The 26,548-nt window shown below is 38.8% G+C and overlaps 1 protein-coding gene across 5 annotated transcripts in view; it reads left to right on the plus strand.

Annotated features, from left to right (window-relative positions):
* The window catches only part of Enthd1 (ENTH domain containing 1), a 122,675-nt gene that overhangs the window by 81,252 nt on the left and 14,875 nt on the right, over positions 1–26,548 (plus strand). For 2 of the 5 annotated variants that reach the window (XM_063243693.1, XM_063243694.1), the window contains exon 6: positions 18,806–19,189. The exons of 1 other annotated variant lie outside the window; for it this stretch is intronic. In XM_063243693.1, coding sequence (XP_063099763.1) covers positions 18,806–19,189 — 384 coding nt within the window. The remainder of the gene's footprint in view (positions 1–18,805; positions 19,190–26,548) is intronic. 2 more of the 5 variants (XM_003470374.4, XM_063243695.1) reach the window with 2 other exon arrangements.

Genomic DNA, 26,548 nt, shown 5'->3' on the forward strand with positions numbered 1-26,548 from the left:
TCAATACTGAGCAATAGTTGCCAGTCCTTTGCTACCTATAAACTTGGAAATACTTGTTCAGAAATTCTCTCTGTCATTAAATTGTGATGATTTTGTAATAATCATATATTAGCTACCATCTCTCTCCATACTTTGGCTGTTTGTTAGCCTCTGTCTGGGCTGTTATAGTGATATCTGAGCCTCACTCCTATTTGTCATCAGATCACTTCCTTTTCAGAAGTGTGGTGAACCAGACACCTGAAGGTGCTCCTGCTCTTAAAGCAAACAAATAAACAAACTAGATTCTGGATAAAAGATGTCTTTTAATGCATCATTGAAATGCTACAGGGAAATTCTAAGGGCAAAATAGAACAAAACTAAATGTAAGAGCTGGAAACTGATTGGAGCAGAACGCCATGAATGTAAACTAATCCAAAGGCAGGTTTTCCTGAAGGCAAGTATTGCCAATATCGCAATGAGAGAAATAAGCCTTGAACATGTAACAAGGGCATGAAGCAGAGCCACAAACTCTGCCTTAAATTAGAGCTCTCTAGGAGGCCAAACTGATTCCGGGTCTGCAGCCCCAGTTCCTGAGATGAACGCAGTTTCTAGAGGAAGGCATGCCCAGGCAGACCCCATGATTCTTACTGATTAACTTCAGCCAAACACAATGTCACAGTCCATGATCACCAAAATGATGCAGAAACGAGCATCTACGGAGACACAATGAACTTAGCCCCCAAGGAATTAGATATGAATTATTAGCTGCAGAATATTAAGCAACTCAGTGTGAAATGTTTGAAGAAAAAAGATGACAATAAGGACAGATGACTAGATAGATTTGAAAAATAACTTTTCAGAAAAGAAAAAGGAAAGTAAAAACTCAATGAGTATAGATGGGTCAAACGATAGTTTAGATAAAAAGATGAGAATTAGTGAATTAGGATGTACAGTAGAAGAAATTCTCCAGAATGCAAAGAAACCAAAAATATTTTAAAAATGTAAAATAAAAATTAAGAAATACAAATGAGAAATGAAGTTTAATGCAGTCAATACAGGTCCCAGAAGCAAGAATTATGTAAAAAGAGAGGCAACATTTGATGATAGACATTTTTTAAAGAATTGGTGAAAGGGGGGGCTGGGGATTTAGCTCAGCGGCATAAGCGCCTGCCTTGCAAGCAGGCAGTCGTGAGTTCGATCCCTGGTACCAATAAAAAAACAAAAAGACCAAAAAAAAAAAAAAAAAAAAAAGAATTGGTGAAAGGTAAATACAAAGATTCAGGAAGCCCAGTATATACCAACTAGGATAAATAACTCATCATAGTAAACGTGTAGGAAGACCATAGACAAAGAGAAAAAGGCAAAGTAACTATTAAAGAATGACAAGTAGCCTAACAATAGAAAAATCACAGGTTAAAAAAATAATTACAACACTTTATTTATAGTATTAGGAAAAGAACCTGCTAGGTAACCCTATGTAATTGAGGGGGGTGGACTAAATTAGAATTACATGATTCTACAGTCTCAGAACGTGGGTTAATATGGTAACTTTAGTGCTGCCTGGCTACAGGTGTGTATTAGGGTATTAAAATGGGAATTTTCTTGCTTCCTTTGCTTTAAGTCCTCATAATAAAATATATACCAGATATGGAGAATTTTAACAAAATGAATGAAAATGTATCCCAAGGCTCCCGAGCCCTACTCCCCTACCCGCACCCCACCCCACACACCACTTCACAAATTTTTTAAAAGTACAGTGTGATGGAAGAAGAGTCTCGTGAGGAGGTGGGTGATGAGAGTTCTTGGGAAGGAGCTGTTATCAGGCTGTGAGTCTCGCCTTTCCCTCTCTTGATACTGGTGGGAAGACTGTTCCTCCTAAGCTGGTCCTAATGAAAAAGGCTTTGAAATATGTTTTCTGGCATGGGAGACTCCAAGAGCTAGCACCTGACCCATGTCAGGGATGGGATTCATGATTCAGCTCAGTTCTGGGACAGGAAAAAGCTGGCCAGTTGCTTTGGTCATAGAGCCACAGAAACCTGTGAATTGGGACTGGCCTATGGCCCCAGAAGGTTAAGAGGAGAGAAAGTCATTATGGTCACCCTGGGTCTTGTCCAGTAAGGCTGCTCGGATGGCAAAAAGACACTAAAGGTCTGAGGGAAGGTACCCCCATAGTTCTCTGGAATAAACAGACATTCAGTCTAAACCTCAGAGCCATCCTGACTTATTCCTTTTTCCCTTCTCAGCTTTGCCTTCAAAATACAAAGTACATATAGAGTTAGATTACTTCCACTGCAGTCATTCTGGTCCTCATTATTTCCTCAAGGGGATACTGTATCGCGCTCCTAACTTGAGACCTTTCTTCTGCTCTTGTCGCCTATAGCATTTCTTGTCCTACCCTTCTCCTTTTTACTTATTCTGCCATACGTCTCAGGCCCACGTGTTCCTGGAACCTTCCTGCCTGTGGGTGTCTGCAGTGACTGCCCTGCAACTAAACCACTCTGCCGGCCACGACTCCACATGATTTTCTCTCTCATCTCCTTTGGTTTATGGCTTAAATGTCACCTTGACAGTGAGGTCACTCAGATCATCCTACATAAAACACTTTGTCTCCATGGCCTCCCCCGCCAGTCTGCTCATTCCCTGGTTCTCGCTGTGCTCCTTAACTGCTTTATTTTCCTTCATAGAATTTATCACTGTCTGACTTACTATATATAAATCCTCATTTAATTATTCATTTCTTCTTCTCCCACTATATAATGGAAGCTCTAAGAGGGCAAAGACTTTGTCTTTTTGTTCACTGTTGTATTTTTAGTACCTAGAATAGTCTGTGTCACATTGCCTAATAAATACCTTGAATGAATGAATGTATGAAATGAAGGGTGGTGAGAGAAGAGAAGGACTCGTCAGTCTTAAATACCACAGAGATGTCCTGAGGCATACGGCTGAAATTTTCCATTGGATTTAGCAATTAAGAGGTCAGCAATAGCCTCAGAGGACAGCATCATTTGAGAGGTAGGAAAGGAAGCCAAATTGTTTTGTTCTGAGGAATTGAACAGCAAAGAAAGAAATGAACTCAATGGGAAAAATTACTTTTCAAGTGTATCTGGGTAAATGAAGCAGAAGATGAAACACACAACCAAAGTGGTCTAGGGAAGAAGTATTTAAAATGGAAGGGATTGTCCTCAAAAAATTAAAACAGAGTGACCCAGCAACCCAGCTTCTGAGTCTCTGTTCAGGGGAATGAGGTCATTGTGTTGAGCCTATGTCATTGCAGCATTATTCCCAGTGGCCGAGATAGGGAATCAAGGCAAATATCCATTAGCGCCCATGGATGGAAAGGTAGAACAAAAGTGGTTGGTACACAGAATAGAATACTATTCAGCCTCAAAAAGGGGAGGGAATTTGTCACTGGCAACAACATTGATGTATCTGGAAGACATTATTTTAAGTTCAATAAGCTAGACACAAAAAGATAAATGCTCCTGGCACCAGGAATAGTTCAGCAGCAGTTTGCCTAACATGTGTGAGGTCGAGTTAAATCCATAGTAATGTCTCCCAAAATAATAATTGGGGGTTGAGGAGAATTAGAATAAGTTGAACCAAGCCTGAATGTCCCACATCAGGAAACTGTGTAAAGGGCTGTCCAGGGAGTACAGGCTCTCACATTCACTCTATCAGAGCCAGCGTTTGAGTACCTGCCATACTGAGAGCTCAGAAGAATGCGTAAGCCAAAGCAGCAGCAACAACCAACAGGTACGGGAGCATGATGGAGGAGGAGGCAGACACTGTCTCTATTCTCCCTCCTCTGCACTAACACCCTAGAGGAGCTGACCTGCAAGTGGTAGACCTCAGGCTGGTGGGGAGGGGCGAGCAATAAAGGAGCCTGCCAGAAACAGGGAGCACCCAGTATAAATGCAGAGGGCAGACAGCACAGGATTTGCGGAGAACCCCAGCTGCAGGGTGCCCTACACTGTGTAGGGCAGCCAAGGAGAGGCTTGGGAGAACTGGAACTCTGATTAGATCTGACTGGAGAGCTCACTCTACCCGCCATCTCTCTTTGATCCCTGTGATGAATCTTTGACTAATTTCTCTGTACCCATCTTCCAGTTCCCAAGTTTCTGTTACTCGCCAATTTATTTTATATTTTCAGGTTTTTATAATTTTTCCTTTGTAGAAATTTTGCTTGAATTTTTATCGTATCTACCAATTTTGGGTTTTAAAATCTCTTATTCCTCACTCCTCTTTCAGAAATATTTTATTTCTCTAGCCACAGTAAAACATAACTGGTTCTTTTATTTTCAGCTTATAATTCCAGTGTTTAAAAGTTTGCTGTTCTAACTTGGCTGCTTTATTTTTCACAAGTAAGTGTATAGTGCATGCGCATGGTCCATCTTCAAGATGCTGTATAGATTTTATGAGTGAAAATATGTGGAAGATGCTAAAATAAAACTAGTAAACAAAATAGAAATAAGTTACAGCATAGTGCTCTAGTCATATAATAAAAATATAAACAAAGGACTACTTATACAAGGACCATATAGCTGTGCCTGTCTGGGTCAAAAAAATGGTACTTGCCATTTTTCGTATACAATAAGGGATTTCCAAAGGAACCTACTTGCTGGTATAATATTTAAAGTTTTAATAGTTGTCGTCTTGGCTAATGTTGAATAATAGAACAGTTCAGGCTTCATAAAAAAATACTTTATCAGAATTCAGTTCTTAAATGATATTTAATGGTGTGTTTAGCATTGTAGACTTATATATGGGTTTTACTCTGCTGAAGTTCCAGAGTTTGTGTTTGGTCTGTACATCTAATGGGGGAAATGCTTGAGACTTAAAGTTCTTTATTTATCATCCTCTTTCCAGAGTACAACAGTTGTCTTAGTCTCAAATGCTGTCTACTAAGAATCATTGTGCCTTAACTACAGGATCTGGGAGGAAGAGAGACTACCTAGTTTGTCCATGCTCTTGTAATCAGGGTCCTGATGGGAGCACCTTGTAATTCCACTGCTTCAAACTGTTCGTTCTGTCAGTTCCCAGTTCAATTACTCTCATGTTCCCTTGGGGCCAGACACCATTTCAAGTCTCTCGTATATTTCATTCATGTCAGAGTTAAATCTTTTGCTTCAGCTCTTAATCATCTATTTTAGTCACTATTTTATTGTCATTATATGGATGTATCTGAGGTCAGCAAGACCTCAGCCACGTACCTGTTTGACTGGTTGGCCTGGGGTATGCCTTATAGAATAGGAAGAGCTCCCATATGCCAGAGCCTAGGTGCCATTTAACAACAGCTTAAGACCCAGAATACACTGTAAGGGGCAGTGACCACCAGCTTCGGTGGGGCATTTCAGCATCAGTTCTCATGACTGTATTCTACTGGAGAAAATTTTCATTCTTTTCCTATTGGTGGAACTTTATAGTATAAAATGGAATAGTAAACACTGTTAAAACCCATTCATTATGACCCATATTCATGGCATAAAAGTTTTTGGCTGTCCCTTACTTGAAGAGATTATTAATTTTTTGTTTTGTTTTGGTACCGTGGATCAAACTCATGACCTGGTGCTTGCCAGGCAGGTGCTTATACTGCTGAGCTAAATCCTCAGACCCTTGAAGAGATTTTTGAAAGTAATTTTATGTTGAAAGACATAGTAAATATACTCACTATATTTTATAGCTATTTTCAAGTATATTTTCTTCTTTTAATACTTGGGTATAATGTACACTGCAGTTGAATTGTAATGACACAAAGCGAAATAAAATCCTTAAGACCTGCAATTATATGTAATACACATACACTGTTAACACAGGATATAGGGAGATTATAGCTATTCTGACTAAGCTTATTTAGAGTTTCATGTGTGTACCACAAGAAAAAATATATTAAGATTTTTATTTCATGTGTTATTTAAGCTTCACATTCAGTATCCATCTTAACATAGTGCCTTGACTATCTTAAACCAATATATTAATGAGCAATTTAAATCATTCTCTGTTTAATAATTTATAACCATGGCCTTTTAGCAAAATGACCTTATTATTATCTTGAGCTCCTGTTCACTTTGATTCATTTAATTACTGGAGTTAAATCTCCTTCAGTTACACATATTTAAACTACAGAAAGATGAATTTTGGCATCCATCTTTTGTCATGCCTGCCAGCTCTCTACTTTGTAGCTGTAATTGGATCCTATGTGTCAGACCAACAAGAGAATAGAGCACAGCAATAGCTCTGTTGGAACATAACACCCATTATTAGATTCACAGTAATGAATACAAAATAATATACAATGGTAATAGTACCTGAAACAAGGCCCTAGAATGTTTTTAAAAAAAAATGAAAAAGAGGTACCAACAATGTAGAATGGTCCTATCTATAGGCAAAGTGTCTTAATTCAGAACCAGACCTAACAGATTTCATCATCTGTGAACTGGCAAAAATACTCTTTGAATCTCTAGCAGCATACCTATTGTCTTTTGTCCCTAGCCTCCAAGCATAGAAGTGTTTTGCTTGGTGTTCGGTTTTCTCTTCCTTCAGGCATTTTTGTGATATCTGTTTAAATTTACAGCCTGAAGTCTTCCTTACACAGAAAAAAGCAGCTTCTTCCTAAAGGAAAACTATCAACAATAATCAAACAAGCTCTAATAAGACTGATGTTTCAGGGTCCAGTTTTGCATTAATCAAGCATATTGGCAGGTATAAAAGCGCTGTACAATAAAGAAAACTGGTACAGTCCCATAATTTAATACTGAGCTTCCTGTCTAGAAGTCAGCTGGATAGATACTTGAGAGCAAAGCTCTGACATTCAGGCTTAAATTGAAAGAAAATAAGAAACCAGATATAAAGCGAACCAACTAAATTAATTCACTCTGTGCTTCTCAGCTTTTCAGTGTAATTCACTCCTAGAAAGGTTGGGAGCCACCTGAAACAATCATGTTAGTGTTTACAGAGTATGTGTTTATGTGTGCGTTTTATGTGTTCTTGTTCAGACATACAAAGGCAGCGTTTGCTGCTGTTGTCTGTCAAGCCCCTTCAAGTTCCTGTGGGCTTCTAAAAATTTTCCATGAACTCTGTCCATTCTTTATATGTGTTAAAGAAAACACTTACACAAAGCCCTCCTACGAGGAAAAGATAAAGAAGCCCAGCAACATGGGTGGCGGTGTCCTTACTGAGATTGGCCTCCGCTTGCTTACCCTGTGTCTCTGAGAGCAGCAACAGGCACCAGTGCGCCTTGGGAGTGATCTCAAGGTGGTCTGACTCACTTGGCAGTTAGGGACATACATACCTCAAGCTGTAAGAATTGCTAATAAAGAAGAACTGGTGCAGCTAGACCTGCCATTCCTTTTTGTTCTTTCTTACTCCATTTTTAAAAGAACACTGCTAGATTCAGGAATCTGGGGCTCTAGTCTCAGGTCATGCTATGATCTTGAGCAAGTCTCTTGACCTCTGGGGTCTCAGGTTCTTGAGTGAATCATGAAAGGCCTGGATTAGGACGTCCTCTCCAACTCTCCTTTTTTTACAATTGAGTTCATTTTACCGACTGAGAATGACCCACTGAACAAATACTCATCAAATAACTCTCAGTTAATTTGATAGTCACCTGTGGGTTGAACACTAACCTGAGGGATTTGCCATACCCTGGAGGTGACAGATCTGTAAACAAGAAATTATAACAGGTTATAAAAAAATTTATTTACTGCTTTGTCTTCAGCACTTAGAAAAATACCTGACACATCACTGCAGTTAACATTTGTTGAATGAATAACATTTGAAATACTGACTTTAGCGAAAAAAATGAGAGTTCACATTCGGTTTATTATATGGTGGTGAAGAAAACAAGGATTTATTTTAACTTGGAGGATAAAAAAGGCTTTCACAAAGGAGGTTGTATTCAAATTGGGCCTTGAAGAATGAAGTCATTTTTGATGAAAAAACAAGAATGAAGAAAAAAGATATTCTAGGCTGAAAGAACAGCCTGAATAAAACCAGTCCGCCTAAGGGATGCCAACCCGGAAGATGGAAATCAGTAAGGGAAAGGAAGAGAATTGTAGGCAAAAATGAACAGCTTGGGTGAAGGTGGTTAGGAGGGGCATGGAGTTTAAAGAACTAGAAGTGTAGCTGGATCATACAGTTTAGAACAGTGGTTGGTACAAGGTGAAGCAAGAGGGATAAGTGCAGACTGATTAATGTCAAGCCTTGTAAACCATGTTGAGTAGCTTGAAAAAGTTTTTGGAGAGAAGTAACATGAGTGTCATTTTGCAAAGGTCAGTGGGGCTATGATGTGGGAGTGAACTGAGCAGCAGGTCAGGACATTCTTAGAGGCAAAGGTAGCAATCAGAGCTCCACCCAAATGACTGGAAAGTGAGCAGTTCCAGAAATAGAGCTAAAGCAAACAGTTAAGGGTGGGCTAAGCTGGAGAATGGCGCGAGTTCCCTGCACAGAGCACTAGGTAGGTATTTGGGACTAGAACTCAGCAGAAGTCAGGGGTGACCACTGAAATGTCTGAATTACTTGTGTGCAGGTAATAGTGCTATTTCTAGTCTAAGTGCATTGATGGGAGATTGCAGAGGCAGAAAAGAGTCAAGGATGGACTGTCTGCATTTCAGAGGAAATGAGATCTAGAAGGAATATTGAGAAGATTCTTGAAAGGAGGAGAGCCAGCAAACAAGACAAAGAGAGTGTCTTGAGATTTCTATTTCATTCTTCCTCATCACTTCTGCCTATCAAGAGATCCACAACTTTGTCTCTGCAGGTTAACTTTCCAGTCTCTGCCACCCACTTTGTCCTAATGACACTGAATGTTTTGTACAATACCGCACAGGACAGAATGCACAGCTGCTTTTTTTTTTTTTGCTCATGTTCCACTTACTTGGGCACCTTCCCATTTTCTCTTGCCAAGCTCATCCTCATTCTTCTAACTTTAGCCCAGGCAATGCTGCTTTCTTTGAACCTCTTATACATCTTTGTACTTCTAAACCTGACACAGTGCCTAAATTTGTAGTTGTTCAGTACTTTATTTTGGCATTAAATAAACCTTAGAGGCCAGGTATGATGGTGCATGCTTGTAGTCCTGGCAGGAGCATCGTCATGAGTTCAAGGCTAGCCTAGACTACATAATGAGACCCTGTCTCAAAAATAAACAAACCTTAGAATCTGAATTATTTCAGGGGTCTCCCAGGGAAATAATTTCTTATTTCTGTTCTCTTTAGCCCCAGAGCATTTTGTTTAAAGATATAGCAGGTATTTTCCTAAAGCATTATCTCAATCAGAATCTAGTCAGGAAACTAAAATGTACCAGTTATGGCCTTAGCAGCTTCACTGAGTTATAATTATCAATAAACTATATACATATATAAACTATTATATAAATTTTTCTGTACCCCATAGGAACTTGGTGCTTTAAAAGTTTTCAAAGACTCAGTCCTATCTGTTAGGTACTATTACTTATTTCTAAAATAATCCTATTTATTAGGCCAGAGAACCTAATACAAGGCTTTTAAAAATGATTGAGACTTGTTGGATATAAGTCTCAATGGTGACTATATTCGTGCAGATTTACAAACTGGAAGAAAAAAAGTATCTTGCTATGATTGGGTGTGGTCTTTGTAACATGATTAAATCAGTACAGTCTATGTGGCTTAAGTTTCTCAGACCCCTTTAGATATTTTGTTTATTTTATCAGCTGAGAGAAGGATATTGAAATCTCTGGGAAGCTAAGCACTCTGGAGGCTGAGGCATAATATTGCAAATCTAAGTTCAGCCTGGACAGTTTAGCAACTTAGTGAGACCCTGTCTCAAAATTTAAAAAAAAAAAAAAAAAGGTAGGAGACATTTGAAGGGACTACCCTGAATTCACACCGTGGCATTGCCAAAACAAAACAGCAACAAGCTATCCAGCTATGAGTGAGTTAAATTTGTCAGTTTTTTTTCTTTAGTTACAGTATGTCAAGTTTTGTTTCAGGTACTTTGCAACTCTGGTATTAGATATACATACATTTATGATATTATATCTGTTATGTATACAATGTATATCTATATATATCTACTCTAGATGGTAGGCCCTTTTGTCATTATGAAATGTCCCATTTTATTTCTACTACCCTGGTCTTAAAGTCTGTTTGACAGCAATATATCTGTTCAGCTTTCTTAATGCTTTTTATTGCATATTTTTTAAAATTTTATTTAAGAAGAAAAAAGAAAAAAAAACAGAAAAAGGGTACAAGTTATACAGAATTTCTGAAAAAATAAACAGTAGGAAATCACTAGTTAATTGCATATTGTCATCTTAGAAATAGTTGTTGAATTTACAAAATTAAAGCATATAGAGGGGACTTTCAAACAGTGAGACTGCAAACAGTTTTGTTCAATGACCCAACAAAACTCAGTAATATGGTTATCTATCTTATACACTTAAATATATATGCAGTTATATCTTTTAGAGAACTTTCTTTTGTACAAAGACAATTACACATTTTGGGTTTTATTGCTCCCACAGTTCTTATTAATTTTTTTTTTGAAGAAAGTAAAACCAAATGTGACATACCAGGACAGAGTCAGTCAAATCAAAAGGATGGACATAATACATAATGTAAAAACAAAATACAAGGTGATCAACAATGGTTACCCTAATGCCTCTTGTTATCTTAAAAAGAATTGCCTATATCATCAGTTATAATAAAATTGAACAAAACAGTAAAGAATAAGACCAATAAAACCAAAACATTGCAGACATTAGAGGACTTCAAAAGAAGATAATAGTCAACCAGAATGGGCGTCACAATGAATCTTATTGTCTTCATAGTTGTGCCTATACTTTCAAACTTGGTACTATCAAGCATAACAGAATAGAGGAAAATCAGTCAAAACAAGATGGTGAGAGCAATACAGGGTTTCAAATCAAGTTAATAGGAAATCAAAGTGGGTTACTATAATATATCCTGCTATTTTTTATTTATTTTTCCCTTAATTAAAAGGATAAAAATGAGAAAGTAGATAATAAAAAGGAGATTGAGATTAAAAAGAGGCGTAACAACAAAACAGCACAGGTCAAAACATAGCCATTTAAGCAAAATAGTGTTTCACCACAAGATAATCTCGACATAAAAGTAGTTACCATAGTGTCTCTTCCCTTAAAATCTTTCGGTATAACTTCGTATACTGTAGCATCAAACATATCAAGACAATGTAAAACCGTTCAAGAGAATGACAGTATTACAGGGTATTTAGAATCAACAGAAAATGAACAATGGTTTCTGTATAATCTCCTTGTCTATAAAAATTTTTGTTTATATTATCACATATAATAAAATCCAATAAGATACAACACGTTAAAACCGATGGAGACAGAAGAACAAAAGCTTGATGGGACTTAAAACAAGAGGATATTAAATCAGCACTACCTATTATGATGTCTTGTTTTCTCCAAAATGGCTGTTCCTACCATCCAACCTTCTCTGCCTCATTTCTGTTGAACTCTGTTTCTATCATTAGTTGTCAGTTTGTCCTCTTCATTTCGCTTTCTGCTCCATTCATTGTGGCCTCTCTGCCACTGTTTCTGGAATCTTGGTATTTTTCATTTTTAGAATATCCTGCAGTAATCTCTGTAGAGTTGAATTGGTGGTTGCAAATTCCCCTAGTTCCTCTTATCCTGGAAGCACCTTGTTTTTCCATCAATTTCTAGGTACAGTTGTGCAGGATATATCAGTCTTGGCTGGAGGTTATTATCTTTCAAAGCTTGAATTATTTCACCCCACGCTCTTCGTGATTTGATGGTTTGTGCCGAGAAGTCTGCTGTAATTCTGATGGGTGTTCCCTTGTAAGTGATCTGTTTCTTGTCTCTGATGGCTTTTAGTATTCTATTCTTATATTGGATTTCTGGAATTTTGATTATTATATGCCTGGGTGTAGCTCTGTTTGGGTTGTAGGTGGCTGGGGTTCTGTATGCCTCATACATCTGAGTATCTTTACCTTTTGCTAAATTAGGGAAATTCTCCTTGATTATTTCTGTGAATAGCTTTTGTAGTCCATTTGTTTGAGTCCCTACTTCTTCTTTTATGTTCTTAATTCTTAAGTTATAGATCCTCTTATCATCTTCTAGTCTTTGTATTATTGCTGTTTTTTTTTTTTTTTTTGTTATTTTTAAGAAGTTTTTCATTTCATGCTCCCACCTTACAAATCTGTCCTCCAGTTCAGCTAATCTATCCTTAGTTTCTTTCAAGCTGTTATGCCAGCTTTCAATAGTTTTTAGTTTCCTGGTAATCTCTTTGAACCTGTTTCACGTATTCTATGTTTTCTCTATTTTCTCCATCAAACAATTCTCCCCTTTTTTTCTGTTCTTCCATTCTACCATCTGTTTTTTCTTGGGCAGTGCTTAGCATTTCTCTAATGATTCTACTTATTTATTGCTTTATTTCATTAAATACTTTATTTTTGAACTCGTCTATGAGGCTCCAGAGATACCGCTTAATGTCTGTAGGTGCCGTGTCTGATATTGCATGTTTTCTGTCTGCATTCTCTTTTGCATTTACCTTTCCTGGATCAGTGTTCTCAGGATTGGGAACTGGGAACTCTTTCTTATTGCTCCCTTTTCCCATACTTTTTGTTCCTTCCATACAAGCGTATGTAGGAGGCCCAGTTTTTTTTTTTTTTTCCTCTTTGTCTGTTACAGTTTGTTTGAATCTGCCGGCTAGGTGTTCCCACCCACTGCAGTGTACTAGGGAGACACAGACCTGGGCAGCCTCTGCTGGGCCTGTCCCTCCAGGTCAACCTGAATGCTTCACTGCTAGGGTGCACCGCCAGGTGCAGGGACCTGATTTGGGCTAGCCTACTGGATCTTAGTCCGCGGCGTCACCAGGCCAAGCGCTCCCCCTCACTCCTGCTTGAGAGGGGAATATGCAACTAAAGTCACTGCAGGGCCCTGTTCCGGCTAGTCTCCTCGTTCCCAGAATGTCCTCTGTTGGAGCCTCCCAGTCTGTGAAAGGGTCCCCATTTCTCTCACTCACCACAGGTCAATGCAGGGCTCCCTGCCAGTCCCACTCTCAACGCCATTTGGTTCGCTGATTCCAGCTCTCAGAGCTTTCACGCGTCTCTCTCCCTGCCGTGTGGATCGGGATGCAGTATCGGCAGCAGGAAATTCAAATCGCGGCTTCCAATGGCACGGGATCCAGCTTCTGCACTGAGATTTTATCTGTTCCTGTTACAGCATCAGGATTGCATTTCCAGTTGGTTTCTCTCATCTTAGTTCGTTCCTGGGTCGGCAGGGTACATCTCCCCTCACATAGGACTCTCACACGGCACCGCTCCTGGATTCTAAACTGGTAATCTCAGAGAGCCTCCGTGGCTGCTGTTATTTGTCCGCCATGTTCTCCCGGAAGTCCAAGAATTCTCTATTGCATATTTTTTAAAAACCTTTATTTTCAAGATTGATTTGTGATTTTTCTTTAAAAGTATATTTGTTTATACAACATATAATTGAATCTCTTTGTCCAGTCTCAAAGAGTATGACTTTCATTTGCATTTATCATAATTACTCAAATAATTCGTTTATATATATTTTACTATTACTTTATGTTTGTCCTGTCTGTGTTTTATTCCTCTGTTCCTACCTGCCTGCCTTTTTTTGTGCTAATTCAGTATTTTTTAGGTTTTCATTTTACCTATAAACCTTTTTAGTTATACATCTTTGGGTTAATTTTAGTGGTTTCTCTAGACATTAAGTCACATATCCTTAAGTATTCATAGCTATTTAGAGTTATCACTACTTTATATAAAATATTAAAATGTTACATCCATATAGACCTGTTTACTTCCCTATCACTTATACCATAGTTGGCATATGAATTATATTTATTTTTTGTTGACTTTCCACATAGAGTTTTATTATTTTTAAACAATCACATATGTTTTAAAGAAATGAAGAGAAAGCAGTCTTTTACATTTACCTACATATTTTCCCATTTCTGGCATTCTTCACTCTGTTTCAAAGATTTGACTTTCCATCTGGTATAATTTCTCTTTAACTTTCAAGAACAGTTCTTGTTATAAAGGCTGGCAGTTCATTCTCTTAGTTTTTGTTTATTTTATAATGTTTTTATTTTGCCTTCAATTTTGAAGGATATTTTTACTAGTTATAGAATTTTATGTTGACAGTTTTCTTTTGGTTTCACTATTGTATTTCTTTAAAAGATGCTTTTCTACTGTTTTCTAGCCTCTGTTATTTCTGATGAGAAGTCAGCCATCTTTCACCACACTCCCTTGTATGTAAAGTGTCACCCCACCCCTACCCCTGGTAATGGAGCCTTTGCACTGAGCTACATTCCAGGATTTTATTTTTTATTTTTGAGACAAGATCTAAGTCATTAAGTTGCCCGGGCTGGGTCTGAATTTATAATCCTCCTAGAGGACTAAGATTTCAGGCTTGTGCCACCATGCCCATCTAAGTGTACTGTGGATCCCTTCTCTGGTTACTTCTGAGATTCTCTTTGTTCTCTTTGTTGTCTCACTGTTATCGCAGTGTGGCCATGATGGTAATAAGTGGTCTTCTCTGCAGTTCCTTACCGGGATCGGCCCCTCTCTCCAGGGCTGTGGTGTCTCCAAACGCTGTCCTCTCATTCTCCAATTCAGTAGGACTAGGTGTAGCCAGTATTAGCCTCCCAGCATAGAGCTGACTGGAACCCTGTGATTAGCTGGAAAAAGCAGGCAACTCACTTGGTACTCTTCTTTCTTTCCAGTCTTGAGCCCTCTGGTTTCTGCCTACTTTTGATCACTCTCCTAACCTTGGAGGTACTGGTTGATACTTATATATTGTCTAGAGATTCTCATTGGTAGCTACAGGAAAATTGTCCCAATAAAAATTACTCTGAAATTGACATGAAATAGAATTTAATATACAGACTGTTAATTAGGTATTGAAAACTCAAAAAGCAAACAGAGAACACCAACATACTATGGAGGAAGCAGCTGCAGGAATAAACTACCAGCTCTCGAGCCTAGAGAGCCAAAAAGAAGAGGTCAGAATTGTTAAAATTTAGATGTTTAGAGAAGGCTGGAATTGATGTTACTAAGGAGGTGTGTAAAGCTGCTTCTAAAAATGTTAGAAAAATGCAAAATGAATAGAACACTACTGGTGGAGGAGGGAAGGAGCGTCAGTCAGAGGGCAAAGCTGTTAGCCTTGAAGGTAGACAAAGACCCGGCTCCTTCCTTCCGTTCTCTGTTCAGCACCCTTTGTTGGCACAATCTGACAAAATGAGGGGACAAAGTACAAATGTAGTTTGTGGTGTCCCAGTCCCAGTGTCACAGAACATGGCATAGAAGGGTGTGGATATGAAGCTAAAAGACAGTGGCTGAGGAGCCGCGCAACTCGTGCATTGGCTGCTCACTATTCACGCACATTCTTCCTCACATGTTGACTACTAGGCTTCCTGACTGCAAGATACAACTATCTTTCATGCAAGGGAAGATCTCCCCAAATAAAACGACAGAGTGACTGCCAATGAACTGCTCCTCTAATCCCTGACACTTAAGGATTGGCTTCTTTCACATTGGCTTCCCCTTCTCTGGGTGTTTAGGGATTTTGCTGCTTCTACTTCCTCAGTATTTCCTTTTCTAATATCTTGTTAGCCTATCTTATCTTTTACTGTCTTCTGTGCTCTTCTATTTTATTTCCCCTTGTAGGTTTATGCCTTTTAATTCCTTCTTTTGACATTTCTGTGGGTTTAGGGGAGAGGATAAATGGATCTGTCTTGCAGTAGGTACTGTTATTTCAAAGAAGGACAAAATGAGAATGGAGTGTGGGCTGCTGAAACAGCTCCTAGATGTAGTGCTTGAGATGGGCCTGGTGATACCAATGGGGTTTAGATAGGTGGGGAAAAGGGATAGTGTTCTGGTGTCCACATGCAGGGGGAAAAATCAATGTGATGGAGACTGAAAGAGTTTTCAGCCCAATAAAGGAGAGAATATGAAGTAAAAATAGCCTTTATTCTAAAGACGTGGAGAGAAGTACACGACCACTTGCAGCCTGGCTTTCTCTGGCCAGAAAATGGGGTATGGGATAGATATATAACCTCTGACCAGAGTGGCGCTTAGGGCAAGCATTGATGAGGCACGAGGAGCTGATTGGAATTTTCTTTGCAGGCAGACAGGAAGGGGAGTTGCAGTTAAGGCTGAGGAAGAAGTAGAAAGTGTAGGCATGTCCGCTTTGCCTTCCACCATGTTAGACCACTGCCATAACTGTACAGTAATTTATTCTAGGGCAAGAACCTTTCAGAGATCAGATCTGCATTAGTGAGCGAGTGCGCAGGGAGCTGATGCACACGAAGGGTGAGAGTGAGGAGGAGCGTGCTTGTCCCAAGGAACTGGACTTTATCACTGATACAGAGAGAGTTTTTAAAGGACTTTTGAATATAAACTAAAGATAGCTAAAGCAGTGATTTAAGAGGATTAAGTTGGTATGTTGCATAGAATGAGCAGGAAAGTAACAAGATTGATGGCCAAGAAGCCTAGCCCACTTTGCTTTCTAGAATCTTAAGACTCTTTCAGCTTTCTGTTGAAGTAAACATTTTTCTTTTTAAAATAAAATACTGTGCATGTATATTTAATTTATCAGACTTGTTTTAGATCATAGTATTTATTTTAAAAGTTCCGAGTTTTGCCGAGCACAGAGGTGCCCGCCTATAGTCCCAGCCATCCTGGAGGCTGATGTGAGAGGGTTACTTAAACCTAGGAGTTTGAGTTCAGACTGGGCAACATAGCAACCAAAACCTTTTCTCAAAACTTAAAAAAACAATAAAATTTATAAGTTTTAACAAAAACGTTAAGCAATCAAAAGATTGCAGGCTAGTCTTTTTGAGCCATTGGAAGAGAGGGTGATAGGATGACTTTGATTTGGATGGTTTCATTGAATCTTAAGGTTAGTATTTAATTTTAAATTTTGTATATTTGTGCCAAATATTGAGTATTCTTATGAATATTTGCACCAGGAAGTCAGTCATTCTACATTGTCGTAGTTATATATTGCCAAATTTTACATGATTTTATTACAGAACATTTTTTTGTTTTTCTTACATAAAAAATGAAAGCCAGTGGAAAACATATTAAATGAAATTTTGCTCTTAGGTAATGAATGCTTTTATGTAAATATGGTGTTAGACACATATACCCTGGAATACCATAAATCTAGTTTTCTGCTAGGACGGCATTAGCATTTATGAACCTTTACTGACTAAATATAACTGGGCCATATGTAAATTAGGAATATTTTAGAAGAAGTTATTTTCATTTACCATTTTTCAGTTTCTTTTAATCATTATTAAGTCATTAAGCTATATTCAATTTAGAAAAACACATGCATGAATTTTTTTGAATTCTTATGCCTCAGTTATACTTTCACCCAACAAGCATTGAGTAACTCAGGTAGGACTGGCACTGCTAGGTATTGGGATCCAAAGACAACTTATACAAGATGTCCTCGAGGGACTGTCAGGGGAAAGACTGTTCAGGAATGAAGCATTTTCATTACTCACAGGGCTCGGCAGAACATGGTGTGATGGATGATAATACATTAGAGCAAGGAGAGAAAAGGCCAACCAAGATTTAGAGCAAAAGTGATACGAACTGAGTTTTATCAGGGACATTGAAAAAATAATGGAATTTCTAGTGGAGATACCAACATGAATTTCTTAAATTGTTTAATTCTCAGTATATACCAGCAGCTTTTTTCTAGCCTCTATCTGTGTATGAAAATGGAAAGAATTTTAGTGTCAAAGAAAATTTGTTTTTGCTTTAATAACCCAGAGCCTAAAAGTGATGAGAGCATGTAAATATGCATTATGGGTGTAATATATATTATGACAGTGAATTGCATGATCTCTGCATCCTCTTCCCTTTTGGGAGTTTCAAATTATATCGTCATCTTTCTATCCTCTTTCACCTAGTTACGCTTTTAATTTCACTGACTCAATATTTTTAAAATAGTTTTCTTAACCCCAAAAAGACACTCAAAGTTTTCTTTCTCTATATCTAGGTTCAGATGAAACTCTTAGAGCAAGCCCTAGCCCTGCGTATTGACAATAATTTGCATCTAAAATTCAGACTAGGCCCATAATTCATGGGTTTATTAGATACTCAACACTCCTAAATTGGATCTACATTAAATTTCAGTTCCATACAGTTCCTTAAGTGTCTTCTATTTGTAATAAAGTTGTGTGTCTGTCATGTTCCAGGCTCTATTCTAGGTTCTTTGGTGGTACTGACTAGAATGAATAGACCCCAAACTTAATGGAATTTATGTTTTAGTCATTGTCAAATTATCTCAGAAACATTGGTTTTTTTTTTTCCATGTAGATAAAGTATTTATTAAAATTTGCTGCTAAAGTATTGAGTTTCTTTAATGTGCCTTTCATAGATACTGGGGGAAGGTAATCTTTTTTTAAATTTCACAGGAGAAGGAAATTTTTGTAGCTACAGGTCCTATAAGGATAGACCAGTATGATGTGGCATATTTTCCCTAGTTTATCTCATTTAAGATGAAAGTTTGAAGGTACTAAAAATATGGTGGTTTCAGAGACAGATAAGTGGGTAAAGGGAGAAATATTTAAATACAAGTTATTTGAAGCTTTTCTTGCCTTGTATTTAGTGAAGAGAAAGGAAGAAGGCATCCACCAAATGACTAAGGCATCAGTTATAGCTTGAATGTACTTTAAATAGAATACAGAAGCATAGTAAGAAAGCAGAAGAACTAAATAGGAAAGAATTCTGTTATGGCATTAAAATCCTATTTATTAAAATTGCAATGGATTTGAAACAGTATTTTCATTTTTTATTGTAGCTCTTATTTGTTACTTTACAGATGCTATGCCTACCTCCACAGAAAAAAGTCCCTCTCTGCAGACAAATGTGAGTTTGGACAAGGAATCAGAGAATACTATTTTAAACACAGTAGTAGAAAACCCCTTGCAGACACCTCAGGGAAAGCAAGAAACCATAAAAAGTGTTGAAATGTTGACAACTTTACCAGCATGTTGGTCATCGAGTAAAGAAGAATTTATCAGCCCCAATTTAAGGACATCAAAGTCAGAGTCTGCTTTCTATAACCAGTCTTCTGTAGAGACACTCTATGTCTCTGCCTCTTTCAAAACAGACCTTCAGAAGCCAACACAAGCCAGCACTGTTCAGATGGATAATGAAGAGCTTAAGACCTTAACCACATGGGGTGAGTCTCCCCAAAAAACAAACAGAAACATACTCTTTTTGAACATTCTTTTATTTTTCTTTGCATGCCCTCGCTTGCACTTGTGCATGCACCTTCTCTCTCACTCTCTCTTTCTGGTGTTGGCAGGGGGGTCCATCAATAATATTAAAATGTACATGCCATAGGGGTACTTCTCAGTTGGGAAAGTTCTCCTTTATTAAAGGGCCAATAGATAATTTAACATTGTGTATTACCAAGATTAATGTCACGTATTAGCATGAGTTCTGAGTAATTTTGATGCTGAAGGAACTATCATTAGAAGGAACTGTCATTAACTGAGAGTTTCCTTTTATTTAGGTTACTTATTAAGAGATTGTATGAAAAGGATTATTATGTATATTGGTATGCATTCCCATGTATGTGTGCTCTTTTTGGGTATTGATTACTCAAAAGAGCAAAGAATTCCATCCCTTCTCTCTCTTTATAAAACATTAAGAGAGCTGCAATATCATTTAAGCAAATGATAAAGGATAAAGCCATTTGGAATTCCAGGTTGTTAGCTGTTGGTTATTAAATCCTGCCTTATATAATTATGCTTTTACCTTAAAAGTTGATTAGTAAATAGAAGACTTGTTTGCTCATGTATTTTTCAAGGACTAAGTAAGTAGTTTATTGGTTCTCATGTACAATGTTTGCCAATTCATAAATTCAAAGCTTTCAATATAAATCTTTTTAACTGCCTCAAACAGATCAAAAGTACAGATAAGTATGAATAACAAGAACTACCATATCGAGGTTAAAGAAATTTACCTTGGTTCTATTAAGGGTAATGAATAATAAAAGATTCTCCTGTTGTTCTTTTGAGAACTTTTGGAACTGAATAGCCTAGATGGTAGTAGAACTGATTCTTAGTTTTGTCACCATATTAACTTTCATGCTGGCACTGCAGATGTGCAAACCAATCAATACTAGTTATGACAGCTGTGAAGGCTTATTTTATGTTTGGCTACCCTTTGGGAAGTTACTACTTTTGATTCATTTCTTTCATAAATGCCACAAAAAGATAACTGAAAATAATTTTTGGCCACTGTATTCACACCAGGTATTCTCAATAAAACTCAGTGAGAAGTTCCTATAAAACCAGTTAGCAGAAAGACCTTTTCATGTTGGCTGTAATGCAGTATACAATATTAGTCTAACCATACCACTAAAAATAACTGTTAAAGCTAGAAAGTTATTAAGAACTAGTTTAAGTCATCATAAGTCAACCAAGTTAGAAAATACATGATGAGTTCAGGGGATATAGCTCAGCGGCACAGTGCCTGCCTGGCAAGAGTGAGGTTCTGAGTTCTATTGCCAGTACAAAAAAGAAAAGGAAAATACATAATGAGTCATGATGCCCAGGAGCAGGGCATTGAGACCTGCTATAGTTTAAATCTAGGATGTTTCTCCAAAGTCTCGTGTGTTCAGAAGTGGGGCTTTTAGAAGGTGATTGGGTCACGAGTGTGCTAGATTCATCAGCAGATTGATCTGTCGATGAGCTCATAGCTAAATGTGCTGTTAGAAGTGGGCCCAGGCCTGGTCAAAAGAGGTGGGCCACTGGGGCTATGACCTGGAATGATACGTGGTTTTTTTTTTTTAGTGTTTTGTTTTTTGTTTTGCTTTTTGAGACAGGGTCTAAGTCAGGAAGTTGCCCAGGCTGAGATTAACTTGCGATCCTTTTGCCTCAGCTTCCCAGAGTGCCAGGATTACAACATATGCCACCCCCCATGCCTTGCAAGAATACATTCCTGTCCTTGGCTCCTCATTTAATTCTCTGCTTTCTGACAGCCATGACATGAGCAACTTCTCTCTGCCATGGCCCTCTGCCATGGACCATGGACTGAAAACATGAACCAAAATAAACCTCTCCTTAAATTGTGGTATCAGGTATTTTCTCCCAGGGACAAGAAAACGATTAAGTCAAGATGAGCCCCTCATTCACCTCAGTTCCCCCTCCCATTTTGATCAGAGGCCTGGATTTTCCACAATCTCATTTGGCTTGGAAACAGTTGAAGCTTGGGGCTTTCCAAGTGTCAAGGACTCAAGGGGCTAATATTCTAGATGACAGGGAATCACATACAAAAAATTCTAGAAATCTTTATGTAATTACAAACTGTGAAGCTACCTATATTCTAGATGAGATGCTAACATACTCAATTTGAAACAGCTTCTGAGAGGCCAGCAAGTTCAGCAGAGATTCTCTGATAGTTTTGGTTTGCAAGGAGACCAACGTTGGAGTTCAGAATATGCCAAACTGTAGAAGCCCTAGTAATACTCCAGGCTTTCAACTGGGATTTTTGAAAAGCTGTACCTTAAGATCAGAACTACAGATATAGACAAATCAAACTAGCACAGCCCTCAGAAATACATCTAGCTTTACCTGAACCAAAGTGATGATTTATATTCCACCTGTTTCTAGAAGCTATGTTAGCTCTTTCTTGAGAACTTCTACAATTTTACACACAAGAAAAGTTGGCATTCAACAAAAATTACCAGATATAAGAGGAAAAGATATAACAGAAACAAATCTACAAGTAATCTAGGTTTTGAAGTTATAAATAGATGTTTTAAATAATAATGGTTTAATATGACCAAGAAAACAGGAAAAGACAGAGGATTTCATCATAGTGTATTTTTTAAAAGACCCAATGAAAATTTTTGAGCTGAAAAATACAGTAGCCAAAATGAAGGCCTTAAGATATTCCTCAATCTATATGGTCTAGGTATCAAAAGAGATAGTTCAATGCTGGCAGAGAAGCTGGAAAGTTATGAAGGAAATTCTAAAAGGGAAAGAAACTTGGAAGGGATGAACCTCACAAACTGTATATAAACCCCGTCCAAATCCTTGGCTGACTGTTAAACAGTCCATGTGAGGGACCCTCGTAAAAATAACCAGGAAAAAAATCCCTTTGGAAACTAAGGAAAAACTTTGCTTTCTCCCTGCAAATTGACAATCCAAAGAGCTTAAGCAAGTTATTTTCCTACTAAAAATTATACCTCAGAAGACTGTCACAGAACTGAATAACTCTCTACCCCAGATGTCCAGTGTAAAATTAAAAATCACTAGCCATTTGAATAGGAAAACATGTCATAATGAAGATATAACTCAATAAAAATGAACTTTTAGATGACCCAAATACTGCAACACAGCAGACTCATAAAACAGCTACTAACGAGAGGAGGAGCTGGGCAGATCTGGGGTGCCCTCACTGGCCTCTCTGCGTGTCTGGAGGACTCTGGATTTCTGCGCCCAGACTGCTGGAGTTCCCTCAGGCTTCCAGGTGCAGTGAAGGAGAGAGGTGGGTTTGAGGCTTCCACATCAGCCTCCCCATTCCCGGCTTCATTTGGAGACCTGCTGAGCTCCCGATAGGTGGGCTGGCCCACACTACCAGCCTAGCCCAGGCTGTTTAGCTGCCGCGCCTGGCAGGTCTGCAGAGGAGGAGCTGGGCAGATCTGGGGTGCCCTCACTGGCCTCTCTGCGTGTCTGGAGGACTCTGGATTTCTGCGCCCAGACTGCTGGAGTTCCCTCAGGCTTCCAGGTGCAGTGAAAGAGAGAGGTGGGTTTGAGGCTTCCACATCAGCCTCCCCATTCCCGGCTTCATTTGGAGACCTGCTGAGCTTCCGATAGGTGGGCTGGCCCACACTACCAGCCTAGCCCAGCCTGTTTAGCTGCCGCGCCTGGCCATAGGTCTGCAGAGGAGGAGCTGGGCAGATCTGGGGTGCCCTCACTGGCCTCTCTGTGTGTCTGGAGGACTCTGGATTTCTGCGCCCAGACTGCTGGAGTTCCCTCAGGCTTCCAGGTGCAGTGAAGGAGAGAGGTGGGTTTGAGGCTTCCACATCAGCCTCCCCATTCCCGGCTTCATTTGGAGACCTGCTGAGCTCCCGATAGGTGGGCTGGCCCACACTACCAGCCTAGCCCAGCCTGTTTAGCTGCCGTGCCTGGCCATAGGTCTGCAGAGGAGGAGCTGGGCAGATCTGGGGTGCCCTCACTGGCCTCTCTGCGTGTCTGGAGAACTCTGATTTCTGCGCCCAGACTGCTGGAGTTCCCTCAGGCTTCCAGGTGCAGTGAAGGAGAGAGGTGGGTTTGAGGCTTCCACATCAGCCTCCCCATTCCCGGCTTCATTTGGAGACCTGCTGAGCTCCCGATAGGTGGGCTGGCCCACACTACCAGCCTAGCCCAGCCTGTTTAGCTGCCGCGCCTGGCCATAGGTCTGCAGAGGAGGAGCTGGGCAGATCTGGGGTGCCCTCACTGGCCTCTCTGTGTGTCTGGAGGACTGTGGATATCTCTGCAACCAGGGAGGGTCCACAGGTTCCTGAAGCACTGCGGCCTGTGGTGAGTACCCTAACCCGGCTGCGATTGAAGAACTGTGGAGCTTCCAAGGGGCAGGTGGGCGCACAGTGTCCCTGAGGCCCAGCTTGTCTGGAACTGCGGAGTTCTGAGCAGGCAGAGGAGGGACACTGGTTCTGTAGGCCTAATAGCTTGGAGTAGCGTGGCGCCAGAGTCCCAGTAGCTCCAAACATAGAAGGGGATTTTCAACAGATCCTGAGGAAGCTTTCAAATAACACTTGAAACACAGAAATATAGGAAAATGACAAAACGAAAGACCAAATTACAACCTCAAACCTCCAGCCCATCTCAAGAAACCCTAGGAGCGATGTATATAGAAGAAAATATATCCCATCCACCTCATATATCGGACACAATAGCCACTGAAATTGACAAGCAACTCCAGGAAGCTTTAAAGAAATTCAAACTCGAAATAATCTCCCAGATAAAAGAAGAAATGATAAAAGAAATGAAAGAGATTCTAAATATATCTAAAGAAAACACAGATAAAAAATTGGAGGAACTAAACAAAAAGATAGAATCCCTAGACGAGCAATATAAGAAACAAACAGAATACATAATGCAGATGCACAGAGATATACAGGAAATAAAAAACTCCACTGAAAGTTGTAAAAACCGCCTTAATGAAAGTGAAGATAGAATTTCAGACCTTGAAGACAGGATTGCAGCTAGTGAACAGGAAAGGAAAGATCTTTTGAAAATAACAAGGAACCAGGAAACAACAATTCAACAACTGCAAGACGATGCAAAGAAGAATAACATAAGAATGATAGGGATTAATGAAAGAGAGGGAGACAACATGAAGGATGTCAGGAGGATATTTAGAGAAGTAATAGCTGAAAATTTCCCAAGCATGAGATCAGAAACTGACATCAGGATCAGTGAAGCATATAGAACTCCAAACAGTCATAACCAAAATAAAACTACACCCAGACATATAATAGTCACCATCCCAGAAATCCAACACAAGAATAGATTATTAAAAGCTGTCAGAGAGAAAAGACAAATCACTTATAAAGGAAAACCTATCAGAATCACAGCAGACTTCTCAGCACAAACGATAAAGTCAAGAAGAGCATGGAGTGAAGTATTCCAGATCCTAAAGCAAAATGATTTCCAACCAAGACTGATATATCCTGCAAAACTATCATTCAAAATAGATGGTGCAATACGATACTTCCATGACAAAGAACAGCTGAAGAACTTCATGAACACCAAACCAACCCTGCAAAAAATATTGAAAGACAGTTTAGATACACAAAGGAAAAAACCACTAAGCAAAGCAAATAATTAAACAGAACCGAAAGATAAAGATGCAACAACAGAGAGATAACATTCCTACAATTAACCAGCATTTAACAGTAATAACCATTAATGTAAATGGTCTCAATGCACCAATCAAAAGAAACAGACTAGCAGAATGGATCAAGAAACAAAATCCAACCATATGCTGTTTACAGGAAACCCATCTAACCCAGAAAGATACTCACAGACTGAAAGTCAAAGGATGGAAAACAATTCTTCATGCAGCAGGAATCCAAAAAAAGGCAGGAGTAGCCATTCTGTTTGCAGACAACGTGAACTTTAAACCAACAATGACCATAAAGGACAAAGAAGGTCACTACATACTCGTAAGGGGAAAACTCCAAGAGGAAGAGATAACTATCTTAAATATATACGCACCAAACTCCAGAGCACCCAGTTATATAAAACAATTATTAACAGAAATGAAAACTCAAATTATCAGTAACACAATTGTAACAGGAGACCTTAGTACACCACTGACACCAAGGGACAGATCAACCAGACAGAAAATGAGCAAAGAAATAACAGAACTGAATCACACCTGTGAACAAATGGGTTTGATAGACATATACAGAATGTTCCACCCAACAACATCAGAATACACATTCTTCTCAGCAGTACATGGATCATTTTCTAAAATAGACCATATATTAGCTCATAGAACATATTTAAGCAAATGCAAAAGAGTTGAAATCATCCCTTGCATATTATCGGATCATAGCGCTCTGAAATTAGAAATTAATGACAAAGGATACTGCAAAAATTCCGCAAACACATGGAAACTAAATAACACACTCTTGAGTAATCAGTGGGTCACAGAAGAAATTAAAGAAGAAATTAAACAATACCTAAAAGAAAATGAAAATGCAGATACAACTTACCGGAATCTGTGGGATGCAATGAAAGCCGTTCTGAGAGGAAAATTTATTGCACTGAGTTCCCACATCAGGAAAACAGAACGAATACAAATAAATAACTTGATGCTACACATCAAACAGCTAGAAAAAGAAGAGCAAGTCAAGCCCAAAGCCAAAAGAAAGAGGAAATTATAAAAATCAGAGCAGAAATCAATGCAATAGAGACTAAGAAAACAATCCAAAGAATCAACGAATCAAAGAGTTGGTTCTTTGAAAGAATAAATAAAATCGATAAGCCCCTAGCCAACCTTATTAAAAAAAGGAAAGAAAAAGCTCAAATTCATGCAATAAGAAATTAAAAAGGAGAAATCACTACAGACCCAATAGAAATACAGAGGATCATCAACACCTATTTCGAAAACCTCTACTCTCAAAAGTTTGATAACACAGAAGAAATAGACAGATTCTTAGAAGCATATGAAGTACCAAAGCTAGATCAAGAGGATATAAAACTGTTGAATAACCCAATCTCTGCTAATGAAATTGAGAATGTAATTGGGTCCTTGCCCACCAAGAAGAGCCCAGGCCCAGATGGATTCACTGCAGAATTCTACAAGAAATATAAAGAAGACCTAATGCTGACACTCCTCAAACTATTCAATGAAATTGAAAGGGAAGCAATCCTTCCTAAGTCATTCCTGGAAGCAAATATTACTCTAGTACCAAAACCTGAGAAAGACCCAACTATAAAAGAGAACTATAGACCGATCTCCCTAATGAACACAGATGCAAAAATCCTCAATAAAATATTGGCAAATAGGATCCAGC

This window comes from Cavia porcellus, unplaced genomic scaffold (genome assembly GCF_034190915.1).
Source record: "Cavia porcellus strain 051 isolate PalLab524CR breed Dunkin Hartley unplaced genomic scaffold, mCavPor4.1 scaffold_40, whole genome shotgun sequence".
Taxonomy (NCBI): Eukaryota; Metazoa; Chordata; class Mammalia; order Rodentia; family Caviidae; genus Cavia; species Cavia porcellus.